The sequence below is a fragment of the Ambystoma mexicanum genome, chromosome 8 (genome assembly GCF_040938575.1).
Source record: "Ambystoma mexicanum isolate Mex_15411 chromosome 8, UKY_AmexF1_1, whole genome shotgun sequence".
Lineage (NCBI taxonomy): Eukaryota > Metazoa > Chordata > Amphibia > Caudata > Ambystomatidae > Ambystoma > Ambystoma mexicanum.
The window spans coordinates 503,880,187-503,894,149 of NC_090929.1; the positions used below are offsets into that span (position 1 = coordinate 503,880,187).

A 13,963-nucleotide genomic window follows, 5' to 3' on the forward strand; every position below is an offset into this window, starting at 1 on the left:
CCGGCCCACCAACCCTAACCCTAACGTAACCCTTAATCTAACCCTAGCCCCAACCCTAACCCTAACCCTAACCCTATCCCTAGCCCCAACCCTAACCCTAACCCTAACGTAACCCTTAATCTAACCCTAACGTAACCCTTTATCTAACCCTTGCCCCAACCCTAACCTTAACCCTAACCTAACGTAACCCTTAATCTAACCCTAGCCCCAACCCTAATGTAACCCTTAATCTAACATTAGCCCCAACTCTAACCCCCAACCCTAACCCTGAACCTAATGTAACCCTTAAGATAACCCTAACCCTAATGTAACTCTTAATCTAACCCTAGCTCCAACCCTAGCCCGAATGTAACCCTTAATCTAAACCTATCCCCAACTCTAACCCCAACCCTAACCCTAACCCTAATGTAACCCTTAAGATAACCCTAGCCCTAATGTAACCCTTAAGCTAACCCTAGCCCCAACCCTTTGATGTCTATGATGTTTTTCTGCGTTTCTGCTTTTCATATACTTAGCTGCAATTCGGTAAAGTTGGTCTTGCTGCGGAGTCATTCCATCCCGAGACCCAAATCCCCTTTGATAGGTTAGCCAGCAGTCCCCAAGATCTGCATCATAGGACTCCTGAGATATTTTAACTTATGAGTTTTGAGCAGAAAAAGCAAAGCCCCACATCCTGAGCACAAACTGTCCTAATAGTTTCAGTTTACAGACATTTTACTGTTAGGGTGAGTTTTGATGGGGATGTACCAAATAGCAGATTTAGTATTTGGCTGAATACTGAATAGTTGCCCAAAGTATTCTGTCGATGCCAAATGCAAAGCTGAATAGTTGCATTTTTAATACATAAAGTTGGCGACCCAAAAAATATTCTTTTTACATTAAAACCACACTTTTAAATCTTTATGGCCATTCTTTATTTTATTTCTCGTTTTGTCAGCTAAAGAAATGTTTGTGTGAAGCATGAAAAGAACACATTATCAGAAAAATATTGTTCAATAGCAGGGCAGTTTGTCCTTTTCTGCTTTCCTAGGTGTCACTCGTTGGGCAGGGCCCAAACAACTAAGACTAGCCCAAAGGTACATCATGTACAAAACCTTGATGTGACCGCTCCTACTTTAAGATGGTTTTTTTTTGTTGGTTCTGCCTAGCTTTTACTTTCTGACTCCAGCAAGGCACTGTGACATAAAAAAAAGTGATAACATCAATTAGCACACTGCTGACTGCTCAAATGGTACTGAATACATACTTTCGTGATGTTAAAGTCATGCTTTCTACCTGTGGTACTGAAAGGAGAAGATGGTTCTATTTGGTCAAATTCTTTTTATTAACAGGTAGTATTGTTCAGTGTTTTTTGGGCAGAGTAGCACTTGTAGTGTTTTGGGTATGAACGAAGATACCAGAAACAAACAAGAAGGAAATATTTGGCCCTCTATGTTTCCTGGTGAGCCCTATTTAGGAGAAACAATGCTGATTTTCAGATCAGCACTTTCGTTGTGAATATATTTTGTACTTGTTTATTTCAATTGTACATTCATTTAGCAGAGAGGGCCTCATTGCAAGTAAAGGAAAAAATGGCAGTATCGGAACGCTGGCACCTCATCGCCACTTTCCCACACTGCTGTACTACAAGTTTGGAGGTGAGGGGAAGGTTTTACCTTCAGCAAAAAGCTTGAAGCAAATCCTTCACGTTCTTCCCAAAATCGGGGGATTTACCACTGTGGAATCACTGCTCCCAGTAAATCCAAAGAAATCCCCACGGAGTCCTATGGACTTACAAAATGGGGATTAACACCACTTTACCACCACTCATAATTTTGTGGTAAATACACTGGAACATGGAGAAGTAACAGTCAACGAGTTTGGCAGTAATTCTATGGAATTTCCGCATTCATTAAATTGCAAACTGGTACTAGTTTATATTTTAAACACATTTCAATGTTTACTGTCTAATGTTGTATATTATTATTATTATTATCATTATTATTATTATTATTATTATTATTTTGATGTTTCAGGCAGAGGCTTGTGATTTAAAACCATTCGATATTTGCTTTAAAGCTCCCAAGCAATGGGATAGGCAAGTCCTTACATAACAGCCAACAAGGTTACCCAAAACGAAGGGACTCATTTTCACAGCACAGAAAGGGTGACGTTAGCTCTACAGGACGTGTAGCCTTGAAACAGGCACACTTCTTACTGAGCTGCCCTACTTCCTTTGATCCGTTAGCCTGCCAGCTGCATATAGTTAGTTGCTGCATTACCTCCGAAGGTATTTTCATAGGACTGGAACTTGCAGGGATCTCTAGAGCAGACATATTACCCTCTTTACCTTACTTTGATTGGAAACTAGTCGGAATTGAACCAGTAACCTACAGATTACACACAGTTTATAGTGATTGCATTGAAAAAAATGGGTCGACACACCAAAGCATCGAAAACAAAGCATCTAATGCCAAAACATCAACAGTCTATCTTTAACATGGAAAAGTGCCTTTCCATCTAAACCAGTCCATCGAAAATATAAATGGACTGCTTTCAATGGAAATGCACGTTTACCTGTACAAAATAGCATTTCCATGCATTTTTTGCAACGTTAAAACGTTATAGGGAGCTCTCCAGTGCTGACATTTCGGCACTGGCCAGCTCCTTGTAACTTTTTTTGTATATTGGGGGGGGTCCCCCCTGCAGGCCCCCCAAACCCCACGCTCACCAACCCTAACCCTAACGTAACCCTTAATCTAACCCTAGCCCCAACCCTAACCCTAATGTAACCCTTAATGTAACCCTAACCCTATCTCTAGCCCTAACCCTAACCCTAACCCTAACATAACCCTTAATCTAACCCTAACGTAATCCTTAATCTAACCCTAGCCCCAACCCTAGCCCTAATGTAACCCTTAATATAACCCCAGCCCCAACCCTAACTCTAATGTAACCCTTAAAATAACCCTAACCATAAAGTAACCCTTAATCTAACCCTAGCCCCAACCCTAGCCCTAATGTAACCCTTAATCTAAACCTAGCCCCCACCCTAACCCTAATGTAACCCTTAAAATAACCCTAGCCCCAACCCTAACCCTAATGTAGCCGTTAATCTAACCCTAACCCAACCCTAACCCTAATCTAACCCCTAATCTTAACGTTACATTTCGATGGATCCATCGAATTTTATTCAACGAAATGGCCATTCTATGGAATGGTATTTCGATGAAAGAAATTAGATGGTTTGGTGTTAGATGGTTTGGTTGTCAATGCAATACCTGGATAGCCATTTCTCACACCGTTCTTCAGAAAGTCAACTAGACTGAAGAAAATACAGTTAATCTGTTGAGATTTGCTAAACTCTTGCCACAACTCAATTGTTTTCAATTGTAAAATGCATGTTAGAGTCCTCTCTTTTTAAAGTTAACATATTGAGATTTCCACATCAGTGTGCCATATGAAGGTTTTGTCTTATCCACACATGAAGGCCAGAAACTCTTCCAATATCATACCTAATCTGGCAGAATTAAATCAAAGAAGTGACTGCAGATTTTGCGTATTTATCATTTCAATAGCTATTTGAAAATCGCATGTCTGAATGATTCCAAGAACACAGTCAAAAAGCACTTAAAGTCTTTTGAATGAGAAACTATTCAGCTTCAAGTGGTAAAACAAACTAAGTATTTGGCCAAAGCTAAATATCTGTTTTTTAGCTGGAATTCACCCAAATCCTTACTTGAAATAGATTTCCCATAGAACTTACGTTTTAAGACAAATAAAAAGAGCAGAGAGCAAAAACATGCCTAACTTGCCCAAAAGAGTTTCTTGCTGAATCAAAATTAGAGACATATTTAATTTACAATGATGTACTTTGCTTTTATGCCAATCACCAGGATTGGGTTCCTTGAAGAGATTGGGTGCTGCTCGACTGAGGCTGGGGCTTCCACATTGCTCTCCCTCCAGCACCCACCACCTCCCCACCCCACGAAGAGACTCCCAGAGTACATTTGTTCCATTGCCAGCACTGCTGATATACCTGTAAGTTAGGGGCCCAGGATTTTTAGGATCACCAAGCTCCCCATGACTGGCGACGAAGCAGGGTACAATGACGCTCTCAAACTTTCCACTGAAACTTCTCAAGAGGGAGGCAAGAGCAGCTGCATATTCATCAGAGCTAGAAAGAAAAAATAAGTCAAAAGCACAATGAGTCCAGTAGCTTGAAAATGACATCAAAAAGCAACATTCCCTTTTAGCTACAGTGCAAATGATCTGTGCCTGCATTAAAGCCTATGAAAAGTACACCCCTATAGACTCTAGCCAACACTTTTGTTTCATATGTAAACTTTAAATGCATATGAATTTGTGCCAGTATCTTTACCCTTCGGCGGATGTTGCCTTGTTGGATTAGAATCAAATTGTTAATATGTACAGCATGCAAATAAATTCAATTTCGGCAGCTACACATTAAAGTTCAATTATGAAAGTATTTTAAATTAATACTTAGAGCGAGCTATGATAATGGTATTTCATACAGAGTAGAATCAGCCTTTCAACCCCTATTGTTTTTACAGGCCCATCAAACATCTAACATTACATCTCCCAGATTTAAGCGTATTGTAGTTAGTTATTTGCCAATATACTTAATTTAGCAGCCCATGCATGTCTGGATTTTTAAGAAAACCGCAGAAGCTGCAGGCCTCACCACCGCTCCAAAGTGTTCAGGCCACTGCATAATATTTACAAACAGTGCACTTATCACTCCAGAGGGAAAGGAGTATGCGATTAAATAAAAAAATGTCTTCTTACACCCAGGGTTCTCTTGAGATATGTAATGAGAGGTACATTATATCACTAATCTGTAATTACTCTTTCTGCCCAACTTAGATTCCCCCCTCCCCTGCCATTACTCTAACATACCTGGAACCTCTGCTAAATTGCCAAGAGGCTGCATTTCCAAATTGTAGCTATTCGTCATGGTTGAATCTTCTCCTCTCTTCTTAAAAGATAGCCAAAAGTGTGCTTCTTCTTTAAACTCCTTGGTTCCTTCTCAATCGCAGTTATAATAAAAATATCTTCTGAGAAAGGCTGTCTCTTTATTTATTATGTTGGTGCTTACTGTTCTTCAGGACTACTATTTTAGCTATACTACTAGATTCTTCTACGGAACGTCAGTTCTAAAAAAACAGATACAGCTAATTACAGATTTAGCCTTTGGGCTGTGAGGCTAATGTATTGTTTCATTTCGGTACTGTGTCTTACAAAAATAAATAATATTGTTCTTCTTGCTTTTATTATGCTCATTTATTTTATTTAACTTTCTTACAGTTAAAACTATGAACACTATGCGCATCAGCGCACTACAAATGGAGCTTGAACTCTTGTTTATGTTGCTAGCATCTCTCTGCAAAGTCGTTCTTTAGTTTCTCTTATCGCCGAGCAGAAACAGAAAAGACCGAAGCCTGCTTGATGCGCTTCATGGTACACGCAGAAACTAAAGCATTGTCTGGCTCGCAAACGCCAGCTACAACATTGCGGCAGCTCTACATCAGGCACTCCCTCCAGCACACAAACAATGGCTTCAATATTGCGACATCACCATGGAAAGTGCTCGCAACGGCTGGCAAGCGCCGGCTTTAATATCGCAGCAGCACAGTGTTAAGCACTCCCGCTGGTTTGCAAACGCCGGGAAGATTAAGGGGGTAATTCATAGAATTTAGCGCACAAGTGGCGCATGCGGCTTGCGCACAGTGTGCGCGTGTGAATCTCTGCGCCAGCTGCGTGCGTTAAAATCCATTTCCGCGCACAGCGTATTCATGGATTTCAGCTACCAAAACCAGCCGTGGATGCACAGTGGCGCAGCGACCCTGCAGCAGCGCCAGTTACGCCCCCAAGAACGCCCCTTGCACAGGGAAAAGCCATCAAAATCCCCAATCCAGCGTAAAGGGCTGCGCTAACCCTGTACCAGCACGGCAAGCGGGGTACGTGTATTACTGGGGTTCGCGGGAAGTTTCACACGCAATTGCCCCTGTGCGAGCGGGGTACATGCATTTCAGGGGTCCCCGGGAAGTTACATAGGCAATTTCAGCAGGGTACGTGTATTTCAGGGGTGCGCGGGAAGTTTTACACGCGATTTCAGCAGAGTACCTGTATTTCAGGGGTGCGCGGGAAGTTTTACATGCGATTGGCCTGGGTACGTGTATTTCAGGGGTGCACGTGAAATGTTACACACAATTTCAGAAGGGTACGTGTATTTCAGGGGTGCGCGGGAGGTTTAACACGCGATTGGCCTGGGTACGTGTATTTCAGGGGTGCGTGTGAAGTGTTACACGCGATTTCAGCAGGGTACGTGTATTTCAGGGGTGCGCGGGAAGTTTCACACGCGATAGGCCCTGTGTGAGTGGGGTACGTGTATAACTGGGGTTCGCGGGAAGTTTTACCCGCGATCTCAGCAGGGTACGTGTATAACTGGGGTTCGCGTGAAGTTTCACACGCGATTAGAGCATGGTACGTGTATTACGGTGTTCGTGGGAAGTTTCACACGCAATTTCAGCAGGGTACGTGTATTTCGGGGTGCCGGGGAGTCCTACACGTGATTTGGCAGTGTGGGTCCTCCCAGATGTTCCCTGTACACCCTCCACGGCCCCTGCAGGCAGCCCACACCACAGGGGGCTACCCTGCACCCCTGGTCATGTCCCGCAGGCAGCCCACCCAACATGGGCATGCCCCCCAGCAAAGCCACATGTCTCCTTGCACTACTGATCACCAACTCATGTCCCCTTGCACCCCCGCCCCCCAGCAGTGCAAGGCACCTGCCAGCAGGACCCCACTCATGTCCCCTTGCACCCCCACCCCCCAGCAGTGCGGGGCACCGGCCAGCAGGCCCCCACGCATGTTCCCTTGCACCCCCACCCCCCAGCAGTGCGGGGCACCGGCCAGCAGGCCCCCACTCATGTCCCCTTGCACCCCCGCCCCCCAGCAGTGCAAGGCACCTGCCAGCAGGACCCCACTCATGTCCCCTTGCACCCCCACCCCACCAGCAGTGCGGGGCACCGGCCAGCAGGCCCCCACTCATGTCCCCTTGCACCCCCACCCCCAGCAGTGCAGGGCACCTGCCAGCAGGCCCCCACTCATGTCCCCTTGCACCTCCACCCCCCAGCAGTGCAGGGCACCTGCCAGCAGGCCCCCACTCATGTCCCCTTGCACCCCCACCCCCAGCAGTGCAGGGCAAATGCCAGCAGGCCCCCACTCATGTACCACTCACGTCCCACTGCACCCCCACCCCCCAGCAGTGCGGGGCACCTGCCAGCAGGCCCCCACTCATGTACCACTCATGTCCCCCTGCCCCCAGGTCATGACGATCCTCAATCATGGCCCTTATGGCCAGCCTCCCCAGCCCAAAGACCCAACCAATTATTGCATCCACCCACAAAGAAAAAGCAATTACATGATACAACCCCAATGGCAAGTATGTAAATTAACACATGTCCGTCACACACACACAATGGTTGCAAGTGAATGTGAAAACCCATATCATGACATGCATGAAACCAATGAGATAATAACACACATCGAAGTATGAAGAAAAAAATCTATTTAACACAACATGAATGTAATGAAAATCAAACAAACAACAATGGTAATAAAAAAAAGAAAAGCTGCATGTCCCTGAAAAACTGAAAAACAAGAAATCATAATCCAAAGAAATCCATTGCTCCATGGTGAAATAAAAAAAAAGAGAAGAATCCAATGGTGAACTATATACAGATGAACAATCCAGGGTCTATGAGCCCAACTGAAGAAATGAAACCTATCAACAATACTACCTAATAAAAAACTATATACAGAAACGTGGTGTATTGTCCAAGCGCAACCAAAATAAAGAAAAAACAAAAGGAAACCTAACACTATCTAACTATATACAATGGCGGCGGGCAAGTCCAGCGGCTCACTCTGTGGTGTCCCGTGCCAGGGCATTATCGAACTCCATGTCGATGTTCCGGAGGCGGGCCTCTGTCCTGGCCCCGAGGACTCGCAGGGAGGCACTCATGGCCTGTTCCAACTCCCTGCGAGTTGCCTCGAGGCACTCTGCCCGCCTCAACGCCCGACGCATGGAGTTCTCCGCCCTGACCATCGTGAGCCGCGCCTCTTCTGCCCGCCGCCGCTCCGCACTTATCTGCTGGCCCAACCGCAGCCACACAGAAGACACTCCCATTCCTGGATCCTCCTGCCCTATGGCCGATGCCTGCCCCTCCGATGTTGATGGCCCCGAGCCATCATTGCTCCCACCTACAGCCTGCTCCTGCTGCTGCTGTCCATGTGCCCTGTCCGATGGTGCCTGCACATCCTGCATCTGCTGGGCTCCAGTTGTGGTGTCTACCCCTGCTGGACCGCCAACTCCCGACTGTGGGGCAGGGATGGGATCTCCACCAAGCTGGCTGTGTTGGTCAGGCCAGGTCCACAGGGGGCCCTGGTGGTATCTGGGCCGGAAGACGATGTGGGGAACGACCGGCGCATAGCCTCCACAGAGGAGAAGTCCGCCAGAGTGCACGTCACATGTAGGAACCCACCGACAAGGGCCCCTCCCAGCAGTGTCACGTCACACTGCTGCTCTTCGTGATGGCGTGCCTTCTCCGCCCAGGAACAACGCACGTCATCACGAATGTCACGCGTGTGCAACGCGACACCCACCAGGACGGATCCCATACGGTTGCGGGACCCCTCGCCCGCAGGTAGTGGAAAGGCAGGTGATATGGCACTCTCCCCTACCTGCAGACGGGCCTGGGACAGGGCCTCCCTGCTGGTGCATGATGGTGCAGTCACAGGGTCAAGGACAGCGACATGCACAGGCCCCTCCGCGGTGACGTGTGCTGCCTCCTGACCCTGGTCCTGGACTGCACCACTTGCACCAATGGTACTACCCCCACCAGGCCCCATGTGCGGCTCAGTAGCGGGCTCCTCCTCCTCTGTGGAGACCACCAACCTGGATGTCTCCACACCGTCTTCCGCCATTGGAAGCCCCTGTGGGGGCTCACCCGGCCCTTCCGCCACAGCCGTTGTGGCAGACGCGGCACCAGCCCCCTCGCTCCCGGATGATGGTAATTCCTGGGAGGGTGGCTGGGCCTTGCGTCGCCGCCCGGTGGAAGCATCCCCGCCGCTTGGCTCCACAGCGCCGTCTCCGCCCTCTTCTTCACTTGACGCTGCATAGAGGGAGACATAGAACACAAGCATCAGGGTACAGCACAAAATACCCTAGACAGGAAGCAATAACACATGAGTGGCACTGTCAAATGTCACTTCCATCCTGTCCTTCCACAACACATGGGTCAATGCATGCAACATGCAGAAACACTCCCGGCGCCTGCAATCAACATCAACACCCATGTACAAGGGCCCCTGTAAACCAAGATGTTGCCTTCAAAGTCACATGCATCCATGGCGTTTCAAAGTCAAACACACACTTCTCTCTCGCGTGCACACGCGCACACACACACACACACACACACCCCATACATGTATATGATATCAGCACCCACTCCTCACCCCCCTCCATGTCCAGGAACAGAGACTGCCATGCTTTCAGGTGTGCATTCTGCATAGAGGTCCCAATGTTGCATTAAAACACATGCACCTACCATGTGGTTCACACATAACTGGTCCCACATGCATGACCATGATGTCCCTGCACACACACATCCATACATGGCCTATGTCACACATACAGGAAAGTATCGGACTACCAGCACACTGCAACATGCCCTGTCTCACACAGCAATGCTTGGCCACTTACTGCTCAACTCCAGACGGGTCTGCCTCCGAAGGATCTGGGCGTGGAGCGCTGGGCCTACGTGTTCCAGGACCCTCACCTGGATGTTTCTCAGGCTGACCCGGCCCCCCTCCGCGAGGCACCGGGCCTTGTTGAGGGTCTTGGGCCTAAAGTCCTCCCAGCGCTTCTTGACATGTTGGTAGTTGCGGGTTGCAACCCCCTCTGCGTTGATGGCAACCACTGCGTCATCCCAGATCCTCTCCCGTCCTTCCTTGTTGGCGCGTCTTGTTCCGAAGAGGGCATCATAATGCCCCAGGACATGCTCCACCAGGACACCAACTTCGGTGGCAGTGAAGCTGGTGGCCCTCTGCCTCTCTGGCTGGGGGTTGCCAGTGGTGCCAGATGGAGATGTGTCCGACATAGCAACCCCAGAGGCAGGAGTGGGTGGGCAACTGGGTTCTGGGGCTGGGCTGTGGAGCGATGGAATCCCAGTAGGGAGTCTTCTGTTCCAGCAGGGGTGGACACAGCAACTGGACCCCTGCAGATGGCTGACATGCAGGCCCCAAATAGCAGGGCACGTGGGCAGCAGGCAGACAGGCAGCAGCAGATGGCTGGTGGGAGCGTGCTCGGGGCTCTGGGGGGCAGGAAAATGGCCTTCAGGGCAGGAGCATGGTCTTCATTGTGTTTTCGCATGGCTAGCTTGATACGGAGTGATTTGGCACGTGAAAATCTTGCACGTCAGCGTGTAATTCGAGGAAAGACCCTTAGCGCGTGAGCACGTCAGCGATTTCATTGGACCAAAGGCCCTTCGCGTGTAAGCGCTTCTGTGATGTGAGGCACGGGGGCGTGTGCAGGCGTTTCCCCCGTGACGTGGGCATAGTGGATTAGCGCGTGCGTGAAATAAATGCACGTCCCGTGTGAATGCGTGTAATCCGAGGAAAGGGCCTACGCGCGTAAGTGACGTGACACTCGCAGGCGTTTCCCTCAGCATGGGATAAAGGTTAGCGGGGCCAGCAGTTTGCTGTACGTGCCTTTCGTGGAGACCGACGTGTGTTGCTGCTTCCTGTTGTTTTGCGCGCCATCACAACTTCACAGCTATCAAGGACGTATCTCTTCTTTTGGCGGGGGGGATTGGCTACGCGTGTTTTTCTGCATCGCGCTAGTCAGACGGTGAGTCGCGCACGCTATTTTTCACACTGCGGGTGCCCCTGTGTATCGCACCGTTTTTGATGTCATAGTAGCCTGCGTGTCCTACGCGTATGCGATTTTCGTGTTACTGGGTGCCACTGCGTACTGCGGGAGGTTGATTCCACGCACGTAGGCTGCAGGGTTGCGTGCACGGTTTTCCAGCAGTTTTGGGGTGCCTGAGCGTTGCGTGACCCGTCACTACATCACCGGGGTCACATACAGCCTTGCAGGTGCAGGGGGGCTGTTAACATCTTGCTTCCCACCCCCTTCACCCCAATTTCCCAGGTCAATTGTGGTGTACACCTCCCATTGGCACTACTCCATCTGTGCCGGCATTACTACATCTGTGCCATGGTTGGGAGGCCACCAAAGGTGAGGGGCGCTTCAGCTGGGCGTACTCCTCGTGGCGGGAGTGGTCAGGGACGTGGCTGGGTGACCAGGGAGTAGGGGGACGCCAGGGTGTCCAGGGCAGCTGCAGAGGGGGAAGAGGCAGGGGTGCGCGACTTGAGCACGATGTCCTGCCGTGTGTCGGTGCAGTCATGCCACCACCCCCTGTGGTTCTGGGAGATGCAGCTTCTGCATCTGGCACTGGCGCCCGTGTGACCCGGCAGTCCGTTCCATCGACTGCCACGGGCCCACGGGTAGTGGTAGCTGCAGGTGCAGCTGTGGACACCGCCACCCAGGCTCAGGGTCTGCCAGCGCAGCCTGCGTTGGCACTGGAGGAGCCCTTGGAAGATTTCCAACAGGCCAGGAGGGAAACGGTAGGGGCACGCAGGGCTGCCCTGACCAAGACACGTGTCCCTGGGGCAGTTAAGTCATCTGCTGCCCCAAACAGCCGGGTGTTGGCAAGTGCAGGGGCAGATGCACCCAACAACACCCCGGTTGTGAGTCTGCCAACCAGGACAGTTGCGGTCAATGACCCTGCCACAGCGGATGTTGCTGCGCAGGGCCCATTAGAGGGCACCCAGCTGCCACTGACAGAAGTCAGGCCTTTGATCGTCCCTCCACCTGCCACTCCCTTGGCTCAATCCACTGAACACACTGGCCATACTGGTCAGGGCGGCATTAGCCTGCCAGGGTCTGAGCCACATTCCAAGAGGAGGAAGGTTGCACTTGCAGCACAGGCTGGGACCTCACACACAGCCACGACCTCCTGCACGTCGCAGAAGAAGCCTTTCTGCAACCTGGAACTGGACTTCCTCGCGGGCTACGTGCGGGGCCACAGCCGTGACATGCTAGTGGGTGCCAATAGTCAGACTATGGCTGCCCAACGTGATACCCACTGGAAGCATGTTGCGGAAAATGTCAGTGCGTTCGGCCATGAGGTGCGCACGGCGCAAGAGTGCAAAAAGCGTTGGATGACATCAAACCCAGCGCTAAGGCTAAGCGTGCCTCTAATTACAACTTGACTCTGGTGACTGGTGGTGGGCCTGCACCAGAGGAGGAATTCCTCACTCCGCATGAGTCACTTGTTGCGGAGTTCATAACATCTGATCGGTCGAAGGAGTGGGAGAGAAGCCGGACTTTGATGCCCAGTCCAGTGAGTGTTGATGCGTATTTGTTGAGGACGTGTGTGTTTTACTTGTGGGATGTGTTATGCATGATTGCCACTACAAGCGAGGTGTACATGGTTCGGATGTGCAAGTAATGCAATGCTTCCGTGATGCATGTCTGCTCTGCTGGATGGTGGACATGTGGAGCAGACGGGGTCTGTCGGCATCAACACTATTGCATCCTACTCACATGCTGGTTACCAGGATGCCCCTCCAGTCCATGTCCGAGCTCACTGGCCCTTCTGCATGTAGCGTGGGGTGACCTTCCTCTCAGCCCAGGCACGATGTCATAGCATGACTGATGTGCATGTGTCCTCTGCCTGCATGCGGGTACTCCATGTAGGCATGCTCCCTTGCCCCTCCACCCCCCGCTCTGCACCCCAATTCCATCTTTGCACTGGTCTGCTTCAATATTGCCGTTGGGTACTTCCCTGTTAATGCTTCCTGTGTACATGCTAACTTCCCGCAACCAATCTTCCAGACATATGCTGTGTGGTACTGTCACGCTCACCTGATTCCCACGGAGGCGCAGGTCTGGCTTTGAGTGCTGATGCTTCTTCTATGGTGAAGCGCAGGACTCTGAAGATGGACTCACTGGCTCGCAGGAATATTCCCCTGTGCGTGAAAAGGGAGTATTACCTACTGACGGAATAATGCTCAAGCCTCCCACTCCCTTCCAACCCTCCACGATACCCTTCCTCGATTCCCCATGAAGTCTCACCTTAGGGTCTGGAAGGATGAGTTCTCCATCCTGCTTCTGATGCAGGGGCGCGTTGAAACCCAGTTACTTCACTGGATTGAGGTTTGATGGGAGTTCAAATAAGCTTGACTATTCAGGTAAGGCGCTGTAAGAGTTCTGTAGCAAGTTCAAAAGTTCAAGCTTAATAATAATGTTCATTGTCTTATTGCAGCAAGCCCTAACGCTTATGTCTTTTTCCCCTTAGGGGCCGGGGTTCGGAATGCCGGAGATATGGCGCTGACCCGAAGTGAAACGTGCAGTTCCAGTAAATGACAGGTAAGTTCTGGATGAGCGTTCGGGTAATGTCTTTGCATTCGCTCATTCAATGTCTTTGTCTTTTTTCCCCATAGGGGCCGGGGTCCGGAATGCCAGGAAGCGGCAGGACCCGAAATGAAATGGGAATGACCCAACAGGTAAGTCTTAGAAGGAAACTGAGCTTTTCCTATTCCCTTCCTTCTCTCGCCTTGTGTTCTTGTCTTTTTCTCTCTAGGCTCTGGGATGTGGCTGCGGATCCGGATGATCGCTGCTGAAGATGGAGGTGCCCAGGAAAGGTGAGTGAAATGCAGCGCTGCAGCGATCGAAGCGAAATGCTTTTAAAATGATGTCTTCCCTTTCAGGATCGTCGGTGTGAAGTCTCCGTGATGCAGCTTTAGCAGGTAAGGTCTTCTTTCTCTCCAATTCTCTCTTAGCAGGTGACCCAGGATGCTGACAGGCGTGGCTGAAGTCCAGAAGCAGGAG

General features: G+C 49.9%; 1 protein-coding gene across 3 annotated transcripts in view; it reads right to left on the reverse strand.

Annotated features, from left to right (window-relative positions):
- CFAP74 (cilia and flagella associated protein 74) overlaps window positions 1-13,963 on the reverse strand; it is a 2,332,202-nt gene that overhangs the window by 516,038 nt on the left and 1,802,201 nt on the right. For all 3 annotated transcript variants that reach the window (XM_069610170.1, XM_069610172.1, XM_069610171.1), the window contains exon 30: window positions 4,019-4,156. In XM_069610170.1, the coding sequence (XP_069466271.1) occupies window positions 4,019-4,156 (138 nt within the window). The remainder of the gene's footprint in view (window positions 1-4,018; window positions 4,157-13,963) is intronic.